The 13,286-nt window shown below is 50.2% G+C and overlaps 1 protein-coding gene across 2 annotated transcripts in view; it reads left to right on the top strand.

Annotated features, from left to right (window-relative positions):
- Window positions 1-1,670: 1,670 nt before the first annotated feature.
- Window positions 1,671-13,286, top strand: part of LOC144155208 (uncharacterized) — a 78,156-nt gene continuing 66,540 nt past the window's right edge. For both annotated transcript variants that reach the window (XM_077686516.1, XM_077686517.1), the window contains exon 1: window positions 1,671-2,805. In XM_077686516.1, the coding sequence (XP_077542642.1) occupies window positions 1,899-2,805 (907 nt within the window). In that variant the 5' untranslated portion in view covers window positions 1,671-1,898. The remainder of the gene's footprint in view (window positions 2,806-13,286) is intronic.

A 13,286-nucleotide genomic window follows, 5' to 3' on the forward strand; every position in this document is an offset into this window, starting at 1 on the left:
CGCACGCGTAAACCGCAAAACCGAGGATGAGTGCGTGCTCACACATGAAAAACACCAGAGAAAATGTCGCTACGAAAGCCCTTCAAGCTGATTAAGAATATTAGCTAACATCGGCGTCCCCAGCGGGCAAGTTGCTCTTAATCTAGGAGGAATTCGCCGCCACCCGACGAAGTGGAACTTCAGGCGGCAGCGGCGTTCCGTTGTTTTCGCTCCCATTCGCGCTTCTGTGCGCCCCGACACTACTTCAACTCCCGCTCTTGTTTTTCGGAGTGAGCGACGCGCGTCCGTCCCATAGCGTATTACAAGTACAACTGCTGATAACGGTGCTAGCGCCGTTATCAGTCGTTTGCGCAACTTGTGAAAGAGGTATCTTTGGTGGTGATGAGGAGCTAGGCAGCGGTGCAGAGTAAAGCGGCTTCACCGGAATAAAAACGGGGGGTAGCCATACACAGTTTCTCTAGGTCAATAATTAAACTTAGAAAACATCTCGCATCCTATGAAAACAAACGTGATATCATTGCGGTCGTTCAGGCTACGTAATTGTAATAGCTGATAAGCGTTAACGGCTTCCGAGCTTGAAGACTGAACTGACTTTCAGTACTTCCACGGCATAACCAAAACCTTCTCCTGGGGGCAACTACACCCTATAAGTGCCTGTAGAGCGTACTCTACCGCTGGCACCGGTGCTTTGCGAAATGCCGAACTGTAAGTCGCTTTGCCGTCGAAAAGGGATGCCGTATACATTCACTTTTCCTAAATATCAATTAAAAAAAGACAAAAATAAACATCCATAGAAACGTAAATGTATTTAACTTTGGGCCTAACATAATGGATTGGTTCTGTGCTAACACCAACAATTATCAGCCCCTAACTAACCAAGGACAGCAATTTTACAGCACTGTTACTTTTATTTTACAGTGGCATAATGAAGAAGATGAACTAGGCATTGCACGTTGAAACAGCAACAACCGGGCTGTATTACGTATCCCCCAGTGCACTATCCTTCATTAGATGCACGTACATACTGTCGCTGCGAGGAAGTTCACTGGCCGATACCTGAGCAACCATCGTTGTTGTTGGCTCCACGTAGGCCTGAATTTTTACTCACCCAACCCCTTATTTCGACGCGCTCTATGCCAGTTCTGCTTTGCTAATTTACATAAGCATTAGCCAATACGAATCAGCAACTACAACTGCACTGTTAGGCTACGTTCAACGGGTAATATAAGTAGTGAAATCTTGGTAGGCCATCATATCGTCCAAGGGTCAACTTCCTAAAATTTATCTCTGATTTGGCGAAACTTTCAGTACCACTGACAAACTGGGACGGAAAAGCTCCTGATTGTAGGCTGTTCCCACTGTCCTTGTAGCGCGTGATTGTTTGGGTGGCGAAGGCTTCTGAGTGCTGTTTTGAAACCACCTGCGCGACATTCGCGGGAAGCGCGGGGCGAGGAGGAGTTCCTGGAAGCGCGTCTCTTCCCCTCTCGCGGCCCGCGCTCCTTGGTCCGCGTGTGTGTGCGTGTGTGCGCGTGCGTCAGGCTGGGAGCCAACCAAGACAGATTTACGGCCCGCGGCGAGAGCGAGCGCTGGCGCGGCCACGTCACGGCCCACGTGACGGGCCACGGGCCATAAAGGCCCCGGTCGAAGCGCCACGCGGCTCCACACTGTTCTCTCCCCGTTGCGCGCAGAACTCGCGCGTGCTAGGCCGCCGCGCGCGGCACATGGTGATCGGTCGCGTGGCCCTGTGAACGGGCCCTCCGGAGAGCACCACGTCTGCCCCGGGCGCTGCGTCGTGCGCGCTGCCGGACTCAGGCTGTACTTCCTTCTGCACAAGGCGCAGCGGCGCGCGGCCGGCAGAGCCGAGTCGCCCAGAACCTCGGCTGCTCAAGCTGACCGAGATGGCCCTGGAGAACGCGGCTGCCCGCCGGGCCTCGCCGACGCGAACTGTGGGCCGACCTTCTCTGAGCCAGGCGGAGAGCGGCAGCCTGACGGGCGACGGGACGAGCGGCGCCGCCGCTGGCGGCCGCAGCCCATCGTGCCAGCAGCAGCGCAGCCCCGGTCACAGCGTCCGCAGGAAGCCCCGCGCCTCCCCGCACCGCTACCACGGCAGCCACAGCAACGGCTGCGCCTCGGCGACCGCGTCCCCACTGCGAGAGGCGAGCGTGAGCCGGTCCCAGTCCATGCGCACCACCCGGCGCCCGCACTCCCTGCAGCGCCACTTCCGAGACAGGATCGCCAGCATACCGGGCGACCTGCTCATGGTGAACGGCGCTAGCGACTCGCGCGGCTCGTCCAGCAGCTCGCTGCCCTGCGACGAGCTCGCCGACGTGCAGCGGCTGAGGAACTTCGCCGTCACCTCCAAGGGCGTCGTGAACCGCGGTGACTCGTTCCGCTCAAAGTCGCGCAGCACGCACAGCGTCGCCTCTACGGGCAGCGGCCACAAGCTGGCCGTGCCGGGCTCGTCGGACGTCGGCGCCGACGGGGCCAGCGACGCGTACTGCGTGTGCGCCTCCTTGGACGGTGACAGGCGCGTGGTCAGCTCCCTGCAGCAGCTCAGCCAGCCGGCCGAGCCGGCCCCCGTGGCAGCGCGCACCGAGCGAGCCTCGTTCGCACTCGCCTGCCTCGAGTCGGCCGGCCCGAGTCTGTCTGGACTGCCTCCCGAGGTCGTGGTCACGCGAAGCGCGGAAGTGGCCGACCTGGCCCGCTACCGAATCCTCGTCCTTGGCGCCAGAGAGGTGGGCAAGTCCTCGCTCATCAACCAGTTCATGACCTCCGAGTACATCTACGCCTACGACAGCTCTGTCGGTGAGTGCAGAGCTTCCGTTTCTTGCGAGAAGTACGTCTGAAACGGCCCACCGTCTCAGGGGTACAGCTCGCCCTTACAAATTTGCCAACCAAAAATTTCCTTGATTTTGCGAAGATTCTTTAGGATTAAGGTTGCTTGCATATGCTGCAGTGCAAAAATATAGCACTGCGTATACTTCCGATATCTTGTAAAGCACTAGACCTGACCTTCCATGTAACATGCACCGGGTCATTTAATTTATGAGTAGTAAACAATGTAGACCACCTATGTACTTTTGGGCTTTCGCGTTTACCTCAGTAAACTATAATGGTCATGGCTTTTGGCAAGTGGCTTATCATCTGCGTTCGCCTTCTATAAGCGTTCACTGCGACGTCCTTTGCGCTGTTTCTTAGATTTTTAAACATGCACCAACCAGCCCACTTGCTCCCCGTTCTAAGTCACATCAAGTTTGGTAAGCGCTCAATGGCCCGTGCACAGCGCGATCCCGCACTTGCTGAAATACAATTCATGCAGCGCGCTGGGCTTCGGATGGTTCCGGCGTGCAACCTGAGCCTGGAACCAACTGGAGGAAAGCAGTATGCGCTGCTAAAAGAAGTCGCAGCCCCGCATACCTACCACCAGTTTCGAATAGCTTGCTCACAACTGGCTGTTGCTCCCCTCCAAGTAGTGCGCACATCCCACTGTTCACTAGGTGGCGCTTTGGGCGTTATGCTTGTGTGCCGTGCAGTGAAACGGGCAACTCACGGGTGTATGTTGCAAATAGGGAACTAATTTTTATTCTGGCATACGTCCGTCGTGCTGATGTATTGGCAGAGACGATAAGCATAAACACTGCATAAGAAGTGCTCCTAATTTTGGCATGCCTCAACATAGCTTTAAAGAAGAGCATACTTAAAGAGCTCTGCACATGCACGACAGCATCGACGGGTCAAATAAAGAGTGATAACATTACCTGATAAAATGAACCGGCTCAATCAGACAGAACTAAAAAGCCATGTGAAATTGTGTTCACTGACAAATTCATACGTAAAAGGACTTTTCAGATCCCCACGAGAATCTCTGTTATACCGATGGCGGAAACAGGACCTCACTGTTTTATGCGCCCAGGGGTCTGTCGTAGCACATGAGCCCCCAATATACCAGGCTTATGACGGTCGGTATTGTTAATCGAATAAACTTCCCACCACATACCTGCTTAAAAGCTGATGACATTTTGGGCACAGTATATATGAGCGCCGGAAATATGGGAGTGAACAAGTGAGGCATGGTAAGATGCGCAGATTCAGTTAAACGTGGATATAACAAAGTTGACAAAAATTCGCAATTTTTTGTTACATCCAGGTATTCGTTACATGCAGGTTTCGAGTTAAGGCTCGCGTGAATGAAGCCGAAATGAAACCAAAGTGCTAGACATCAGTGATGGTGAACTAACTCTTGAGGATTTATTCGACAGTGAAAAACCGCGTGATTTGAGCCTGCCCCTTTCCCACAAACATAGACACTACACGGCACTCCAAAGCAGCAAGGCCACTTATCCCCGTATTCACAAACGTAGCTTAAGTATCACTTAAGCCTTTAGACAATTTTCGGTGCCTTCACCCGTTTCAAGGGCCAAACGTATGCTGAAAGGGCGGCTTTCTAGGAAATTGATGCTCTTTTCCGCACTCATAATTGTGGAGAGTGTGCTAGCTGGGATACTGTACCGGCCGGCGGCGTTCTTTCTCGCCGGGGGAGAAGGTATTTAAAATTGCCAGCTTGTCTTTACAAGACCAAAGTTATCGTTTCATCACCGGTGAACCGACACCACAGATAGCAGTGGAGACTCGCGGCTACATGTCGACAGACAGGACTAGCACCTAACCGACACCGCAATTACACTGGAAACGCACCGTAGTTTGCGGTGCGCACGAAGATCGCTAAATTTGTGCATTTCTCCAGCCGATTTTTCAGAAAGAGTGCAAAAACCAATGCCTCATCAGCGTAGCGAATTCGTTACATCAAGCCTAACCGTCGCAACGGCTTCGTTACATAGAGGTCGCAAACACGTGGTTTCAATGGGCCTGGCAACGGGGAACAGAAAAATTACTCCCACCTCCCCTCGCGGGAACCCCTGTGTAGATGCGACGCATAGGGGGTTCCGTTGTTGTTTCCGTTAGGTTGATTCTCCCATCGAGTGAAACGTGCCGTGAACCCCCTGCCGCGGCTATGACGCAACACAATCCACTTTAATCAAATCCAAATCCAATTCAATTCAAGCCAAGCCAATCGAATCCAATCCAATGCCCCTCGCGAGAGAGTGTTCGCTATCCGAGAGGAGAGGGGTGAGCGTCGGAAAGCGCAGCTCGCGCGGCGAGAATGGGGGAGGGGTGTGGACAGACAACGACAACGCCGTATGGAGGGACAAGGCGAGTGATTGAGATGCCGTCGCATCTAAAACTTCGTTAAATCCAGGAATTCGTTACATAGAGGTTCGTTACATCCAGGTTTAACTCTACTGCGTGCGATCGGTGCGTTCAGGTCATTTTTATTGTGGGCGTACTATATAACAGCCGCCCTCCCGGATTTCCAAACAAAATTTTTGTCCCTGTAATTTGTTACGCAGTCTCATTTAAAGTCGAAAGTTCTCTGATTAGAATGCATAGGTGTTGACCTAGTATGAATGTAATTCAGTCGACCGACTTTACGCTAGCGGGACCGTCATTATGCAGCGCAATAGGTACAAAATGCATCGGAACGATGCCAGTAAACGCAACAATTACATTCTGAAGAATTTCCGTTCTGAAGAATTTCCGACTCAAAGGAAACAAGCTCGACAAATAGAACGGCCCGACTAACGGCCCAAACACGTGCTTAGCGCTGCAGTGAAAGACGCCATGCCTGCATTGAGTAATGTCAAAGCACATATCGCCTCTTCTTTTTTGCTTAAATCCCGTCGAGGGTGTTCTCTCCTGCGATCGCAAAGATTTATCATGCAGCCGCGTAGTGGTGGAAATTGTCTGTTTCAACGCTCTCGTTTCGTCGCCTTGTGCGAACCGTCTCCCGCGTACGTATGCGTGAAATAAATATGGAAAGGGGATAGGGATCGTCGTCGCAAATTTCTACAGGCGATATTCGTCACGCTAAGCCAAACGAACACCAAGAAGCTCGCTATCCGGCGGAGGCCCATTCCCGGAGAGGTAAATTACAACGCTTTATGAAATGCTTAATACATCGATTATTCCGTCGATTGATAGATAAATTATTAGTTAATGAGTTATTAATCTTTATTAATTCAAATATAAATCGTTAATAATCGCTTATGCACAGCTGGCGTGCTTTGTTACACTTCTGGCCTTCCTTAGGGACACATGATATTTTTGAAACGTTTTGTACCGTTCGTGTCGACGCCAACGTCCTACGAGGTCACCTTCCAATGAGACATAGAACGCTTTCGCGTGAATAAAACGCGACAGTTCTTCATGGGGTGCAGAATTACAACATATCACTCCTTGTACGCACTCATCAAATTAGTAAGAAGCGGGATGTGCACAACTAAGAATGTCCTTCTTCCCGCATTAAAACTCAGCGTACGATGCTCTGACATTACGGTGCAATTTGTTTAGAAGAGACAAACGCCATAATGTTTGCCCCTCAATTTTCTCCCGTCATTCCCAGCTCCGAGCTTCGGATGTTTCTCCAGTACATGGCGACATCAATCACGCGGGTAACGCGGAACACGAATACAAACCCCTTTCGGTGAAATAATGCTTTTTTTATGAAAGCGTGCGCTTGATGCCCAATCCTGTCCAAAGGTTTCGTATGCGGCAATAGTAACACACTAGTATTGAGAGAGTTGCAGAGGACATCTGCGCGAGTGCACGTTACTTGCGATCTGTGTGCGAAAGCGATTGTTAGATGCTTGCATTTCCGTGCACCGCTTTGCGACATGCGGTGAAACGTTGTCGGGTGATATTTCTCCACGCCGCACAGAGCCCACTGGTGACTGCTGCTCTGCCGGCTGACGCAGCAGCGAGCTTGCGAAGCTTGGCTGTGAAGAACGGCAGGGCCAGCGGCGCTGTGCTCCCCCACTACGCAGGCGCGGCGCGTGCTGAAATCCCCTGTTCTCTCTCCATGTTCGCTGTAATATTGTTCGTTCTCCCTCGTCCGGTGCTCCGCGTGCTTTATTATTCCTCTTGTCATGCTTTAGTTCATATTTATAGCATGCCGTAACGTCACTGTAGAGTAGCGGGTCTGTGGGCTCGATTCCCGTTCCCACCACGGTTCTTTTGCCCAAAGGACGTAATGTCGCCGGCGTCAGTTCCGGTGGGAGAGGCGCTCTGCATGATGACGTCAGTTCCGGGCACAACGGTCGAGCACGCCGGATCCGCGGAATGGTAGCGTATAACGCTTCCGAGTTAAACCCTGGCTACCCTTCTAGTGAGAAAGTTGTCGGGTGCATGACAAGTTGCTACACTCCGTTTCAATTTCGCGGTGCAGCGCTGGAGAAGCACCGAGGTGTCAACATGCGCTGACAGAAATCCGCAGAAAAAAGCGGTCGCAATGCGCGTCGCCTGTTTTCTGCGGATGGGAATGCACTACGTACGCTGAAGATGCCGCGGAAAGACATTTATATCGCTACACCTGAGAGCCTCCTTGGCTGATTCCACGGGATCTGCCCTACCCACTAGAGGCAGCTGCGGTTTTCTCAGAGTGGCCCGAAATTGAGTCAAGTATAGGGACATCGTCCGGGAGTTCAACCGAGGTTAGACCAAGGAGAAGTGATAGCACATCAGAAAAGAGAAGCTGTGCTTCGATTGCGACAGCGCGTCGTACCCTACGCTGTTGTAGTTTTTGTCATTCCAAGCTTCGCTTACTTTATAGTCCAGGAACAAACTCAACAAAGCCCCATGGAGTCGCGTTGTAATGGCCGTTTCACAAATATAATGAAGTTTCATCGAACCTTAATATTGTCCTGCACTTTAACATGCGGGACCATTTTTTTTTCAGGTGTAGGGGGTTCTCGGTGGCATGCGGGGTGTTCATAAGGGATGAAATTAGCCAAGGCACTAGTTAACAGCTCAGCGTGAGACTGGCCATAGCTCGTTCTAGCGTGTTGTTGACTGCTACATCCCCGCCCATGAGCTGGCGCATGCGGCTCTCAGGGAGGAGGCTGAGAGCCGCATGCGGCTCTCAGGATGCGACACTCAGGGAGGAGGGGAACTGGAACAGGGGAGGGCAAATGATGTCTAGCCAGGATATTCTGCGCTCTGAGTGCCGCTGGAGAGATGCCCTCAATAGATTGCCAGCTCGATCGGCAAGCCGGATTTGTGCTCGTGATGGCAACCTGGGGTCAGCAAGCTGCTTCCTCGCGCTGCGTGGCGTCGTCGCCAAGGCGGTTCGGGTGCGGTGAGAAGACGGACGGCTAGGCGCGTCCTGAGGTGCTCGTAAATTCGGTTCTCGTTGTTCGCTGCATTTACCACCGAAGTTCACTGCTGCGCACCATCTCTGCCTGATTTGGCTTGAGGAAGTAGCGCGTAGCTATTGCAGGTAACGTTACTCGCTTTAAAAATTGAAGCTTGGGCGAGTTGATACATTTTGAAAGATTAAAGCGCAGTTACTTTCTATACGTCTTTTTCGGTCGCAGTCAGGCAACGGCCAACTTCTTGGCGCTTCCGGTTGTACACTTGGACGCACGCTTGCAGGACGCACAATGTCCCATGTCCGATCGAAATGATAAGTTAATTCTGCCAAGAAAACAATGGTTCGTTTGTCTCAACAGCTGTCCCTTGGCGAATGCAGTTAGCGTATCCGAGCGGTGAACAACATGGGGCGGCTCATGTTGCAATGGCCTCAGACAGCGGAGGGGTCGTTGTACTTCGCGCAGGCCCCTTCGAATGACCAGGATAAGCACGCGGGATTCACATCAAAAAGGCATATAATACAATGATAGTAAAACGGCAAGAAAGGAAGCTGCCTATTTAGCTTGATATCCGCGGTCGGTTGTTGAAGGCTTCAAGTTGTATCCCGGAGCTGCGTACCCGTAAAGAGTAATTCGAGTGTGCCTTCCGCGAAAAAAAAAAAAAAGAAAGGATGTTCAAATTGGGATTTTACACGCCGATGTTACATGGAGCAATGTGGAGTCTCGTAGTAAAGGCCTGCGGCATAATTTGGACCACCTCGAAATCTTTTGCGTGCGCCAAAATTTATACCCGCAGGTATTTTTTTGTATGTGTGACGCAACCAGGAAAATAAATAAAAACATCCGCTGTGGTAGAGATCCCAAAGCGCAATCTTACGGTCTTTTTAGCCACGGAGCTACTGCTGACGGCATTTGAGTGCATGTCCGAAACAATGCATGTCCCATTTTATTCTAACAAATATTCTGGCATGGTTGCGGTAAAATAGAACTTCCTAGACGCACACTATGCGAACTCCTTCCTGTACTGCAGCCGTCCCCACGTTGCGGGACCACACGGTGAGGACTCATCTAGGCATCGTCACAAGACAGAGATTCTGTTCTGAAAAGAAACTTTTCCTGTCACATATTTTGCCACAAAAAAAAAAAAAAAAACAGCCATTTCAAGCACTTGTAATCAAAGAAAGAATGGCCCAGATATTTTTTTTTCTCGTAATTTTATCAGCTAGCAGAGCGAGGTTAAGACTCAGTCAAGTGATGCATGTTTAGTTACGAGTACAATATTCGAGCTGAAAACACTCGGTTCGAAGTTGTAAGTGGTGCCATATTAGCACCGTTGATATCGACGTCCAAACGTTAAAGCTTCTTCTACTCTACCAGAGTGCGAAAGTATGAGCACGCATTGAAGACATTTTCGTCGACTTCTCTTGATTTGTGCTTTTCCCTGTTTTTATTGGCTTTCTTGGGGCCAGATTCCTTTTTTTTTTTTTTATCGAGAAATGATGGTGCCCAAAGTTTCAAAGTGGCTCGACATGCATTGCCGGACACAAGGAAATACCAGGGCGGCTTGTATCCTAATAAAAACGCTGTATATCGTAATTGAACAGCTATGTAACAGAATTCAGTCAGTGTAACCGCCGTAAACTTACGACATAGTAACGTAAAAAGTATGGTGAAGCTGTTCAATTCTAAGACAACATCAACATACAGGTAAATTCGTAATTTGCGTTCATTAATTCGCATGTGGTTCAGCGGCTTGTTATAGACCGCCAAATCTTCAAACAAGATCTCCCACACTTGTAGCTTATCAAACAAATTCTGCATACGCCGAATGCGTAAATAGAAGTATTTATTGAAACTATACACACTCGCACAGAGGCGGTTGCTACTAACTTTTAAGTCGCAGACGTCAGAAACAAGTCGTAGTTCATAAAAAAAATTGTGAGGAATAAAATGATGAGAAATAAAACAAAAGAAGAAAAGCCGAGCAACGCAAAACGCAGCAATCGCAAAAGACAACATGCAAGAAAGCAATCAAACTACTTTTCACAGAATTGTGCCTTTTAAGTGCACCAAATGTTGCGTTCCCGCAGTCCGCAAAGTTCACGCTACAAACGGCATAAAAACCTCGGAATACAAGTCTACTGGGCGTGCAATTAAAGCTCGCATTGTGCACAAATGGAATTACAGACCGGGATGCGAATTTCGGCTTTTTGATCGAGGCGCTCGCTAATTTAGTGCGCGCCCATGTGGCTGTTTTTCTCATTACCGTACAATAGTCAGTAGTCGAAAGTTCCGCACTTAGAAATGGCTCTATCAGCGCGCTCCCACACAGGGGGCGGAAGCGACCGAGGTGCAACGTGGGTCATATGCAGCGCCTCAACGACGAGGGTGCTGTGGAAGGCTGTGGGTGAATGCAGCTTCTTAATTTCTTACATGGGGCACCTAACGTCTTGCGCAGGGACGCTTTCACTATTTTCGCTGGGGCCGTAGAAACAGCCGTCCTGGCCTCGTTTCGAACCGGCGACTTGGCGCGCGTGTCAGCGCAGAAGCCGCGCGTCTCACGGCGTCCGCGTGATTAATCATGATGATGGATCGGGTCGCTTTTGGCCGCGGCACGTTTTAGTGGACGCAAGATAAACTAGCACGTGATCAAGTTCGGCGGGAAATTTTCTGTACCTCGCCATGACGCCTTCGGTGCAACGCGTGTTAGGGAGAGGCGGGCACGTTTCCCGCATTTGTAAGCATTTGCTGTTGAACTTGGCTTTTTTATAGAGGACCGTGCGAAAGCAACGTAGCAGCTGAACAAACGCATCAGTGTTTCACCACACTTCGCTTATTTTTGCTACCGTCTCCGTCCCTGCCCCGCATGGCTTAGCAGATATAGAGTATCCGTCTTTCGCCGTACGGGTCGCCATCCCGGTATTTCTGTGGTTAAAAACCACCTCAGGCAGCCGACCAACCTGTCAACCGATTCACGCGCTTTCGTTATGAAACACTGAGTCAAGTTGTATTTCGGAGAGAAAGAAACTCTATGGATAGCTATTTACGTATATCTGGTGTTGCTGTACGCACTGAGAGACCGTCGTCGTTGTCACTAAATAATTAAGCCAATCCCAGAACATTTCCAAAAGAATGCAAGCACAGTTACGACGACAACGCTGGCTGCGACCATCATCACGATGACCACGACAGTGTCACCTTGCGCTGTGATGCCATCCCCTGCGGTACACAAAACCCTCTGTTCACCAGAATGATGCATGCCGGGTGTCAGTGAAGTGTTGTTTGCGTGGCAAGAAAAATATTTTTCAGGCCTTTGCTGCCACAATTTGATAGTTGATAGTGGCGCTTGTTGTGCACTCTTCGTTCCGTGTGTCCCCCGTAACATTGCGCACACTTTAGCTTCAAGCTCAGAAAGTCCAGGGCCACTGGCCTTCAGCATCATCTACGCACAAGGCGACAAAAGCGCTCCTGTGTTTCCTAAAAACAATGAACTTGCACAGAAGACTGTAGCACAAAAGACTACTTTCTACGAAGTCACTGAACTCTCGTCTCTAGTGTCGTAACACTGGGCACACCTCTTTACGCTCGGTCCTTACCTTCCCCTTCTTTTACTGTTTTCCTTTTTTTCCCATTGTTACCCTTTCCCACGTGTAGGATAGCAAACTAGGCCACAACCTGATTGACATTTCTGCCTTTCCTGTACCTTTATTCCTGCCTTAGCTTAAAGGTCAACTGAACCATTATGCAAAACCGGCTAGCTTAATTTCTTACTTTGCCAATTCGCAAACGTCTTATGTGTTGCCCAACCGGTCAGCGTTTCCAGAGCTGCCGTGGCGATGTCGGTTCTCGTGCATTTTTTGAATTTAGAAAAGGTATGCCTCAGCATCTGTACCCCGACCGGATTTGCAGATGTCGACCTGCTCACGCATTCGCCGTCTACGGGAGACAGTGCGACCAGAGACTGATGGCATAGAATGTACCAATCGCACGTACCAGTACCCAGAACGTATCGATCAGTAACCATCCATCTTTTAGCCATACAGACAAAAAAGTAAACATGCAAACGACCCTGCTTTATTTATTCGCGTTAAAAAAAATCTAACTTTCGTCCGCCTACTGGACTAGCATATGTTTAAAGCTCTTTGGCTAGTTGAGCATTTCATAAAGCTTAAGCGCCGAAAACCGAGCCGCGCCTCTCTCTGCGTTGATTGGCTAACAGGCCGCATGCCCGCTGGTAGTGCGAGCTTTTTATCGTGAAATGGTCCACGTGAGCACCCGCTCGACTGAGCCCGTGCAGCCCTCGAGTGTTCGTGCGGTTCAGAAGAGGAGAAGCCAAGATAACACGTGAAGCGGTGGGTACAGTTTTCTGGACAAGTCGAACACCCCTCGACGCCACGTACGTATAAAGGCGTACCCAACACAATTTTCTGCGAATTTGCCGGAATTTTTCGTTAGGAATTCCGTTTATTTAAAGTCTAAGAAACATTCTCGACTTCTGCTTCACTTTCAGTAGCTTTTTTTTTGTGTGTGTGTGAAGCTCCGGCAGACCACGTGCCCGATCTGCCGGTAAAAGCCTCGTGAACTGCAGATCCGACATTTTGTGCGCGCGATACCATTATTTTTGCACAAAGACAGAGCTTTTAAACATTTTTATAGTGAATGTAGAAGCAGAGATAAAACATTTTCAACGGCAACTACCGCAACAATACCCAGTGTGAGCTCAAGGACGCTGGTTAGATCCCGGCCGCGGTGGCTATATACTTCACATACGGGTGCAGGCAAAAAGCGAAAACGCCCGTGTGTCAAGTTTTCGGTGGACGTTGAAGATCCCCAGGTGGTCAAAATTAATTTGGAGCTCTCCACTGCGGCGCGCCTCATAGTCCAGGTGTAGCAGCGGGCGTTAAACATCCCCGGCCATAATGTGGCCATCAACTGCGTACGTCGCGCACCCGCATGACACTTCCATCGCAGTTTAGCACGCCGCTGCTTTGCGTGTTGACTTCCTACATGCAAATTGTGCGATGAAACACCCTCCGTGTAGAAAGAAGAAAAATCCGCAATTTCTGTTACCCTGTCACCTAA

This window comes from Haemaphysalis longicornis, unplaced genomic scaffold (genome assembly GCF_048455015.1).
Source record: "Haemaphysalis longicornis isolate Haplotype H1 unplaced genomic scaffold, Haemaphysalis longicornis Haplotype H1 scaffold_1, whole genome shotgun sequence".
Lineage (NCBI taxonomy): Eukaryota > Metazoa > Arthropoda > Arachnida > Ixodida > Ixodidae > Haemaphysalis > Haemaphysalis longicornis.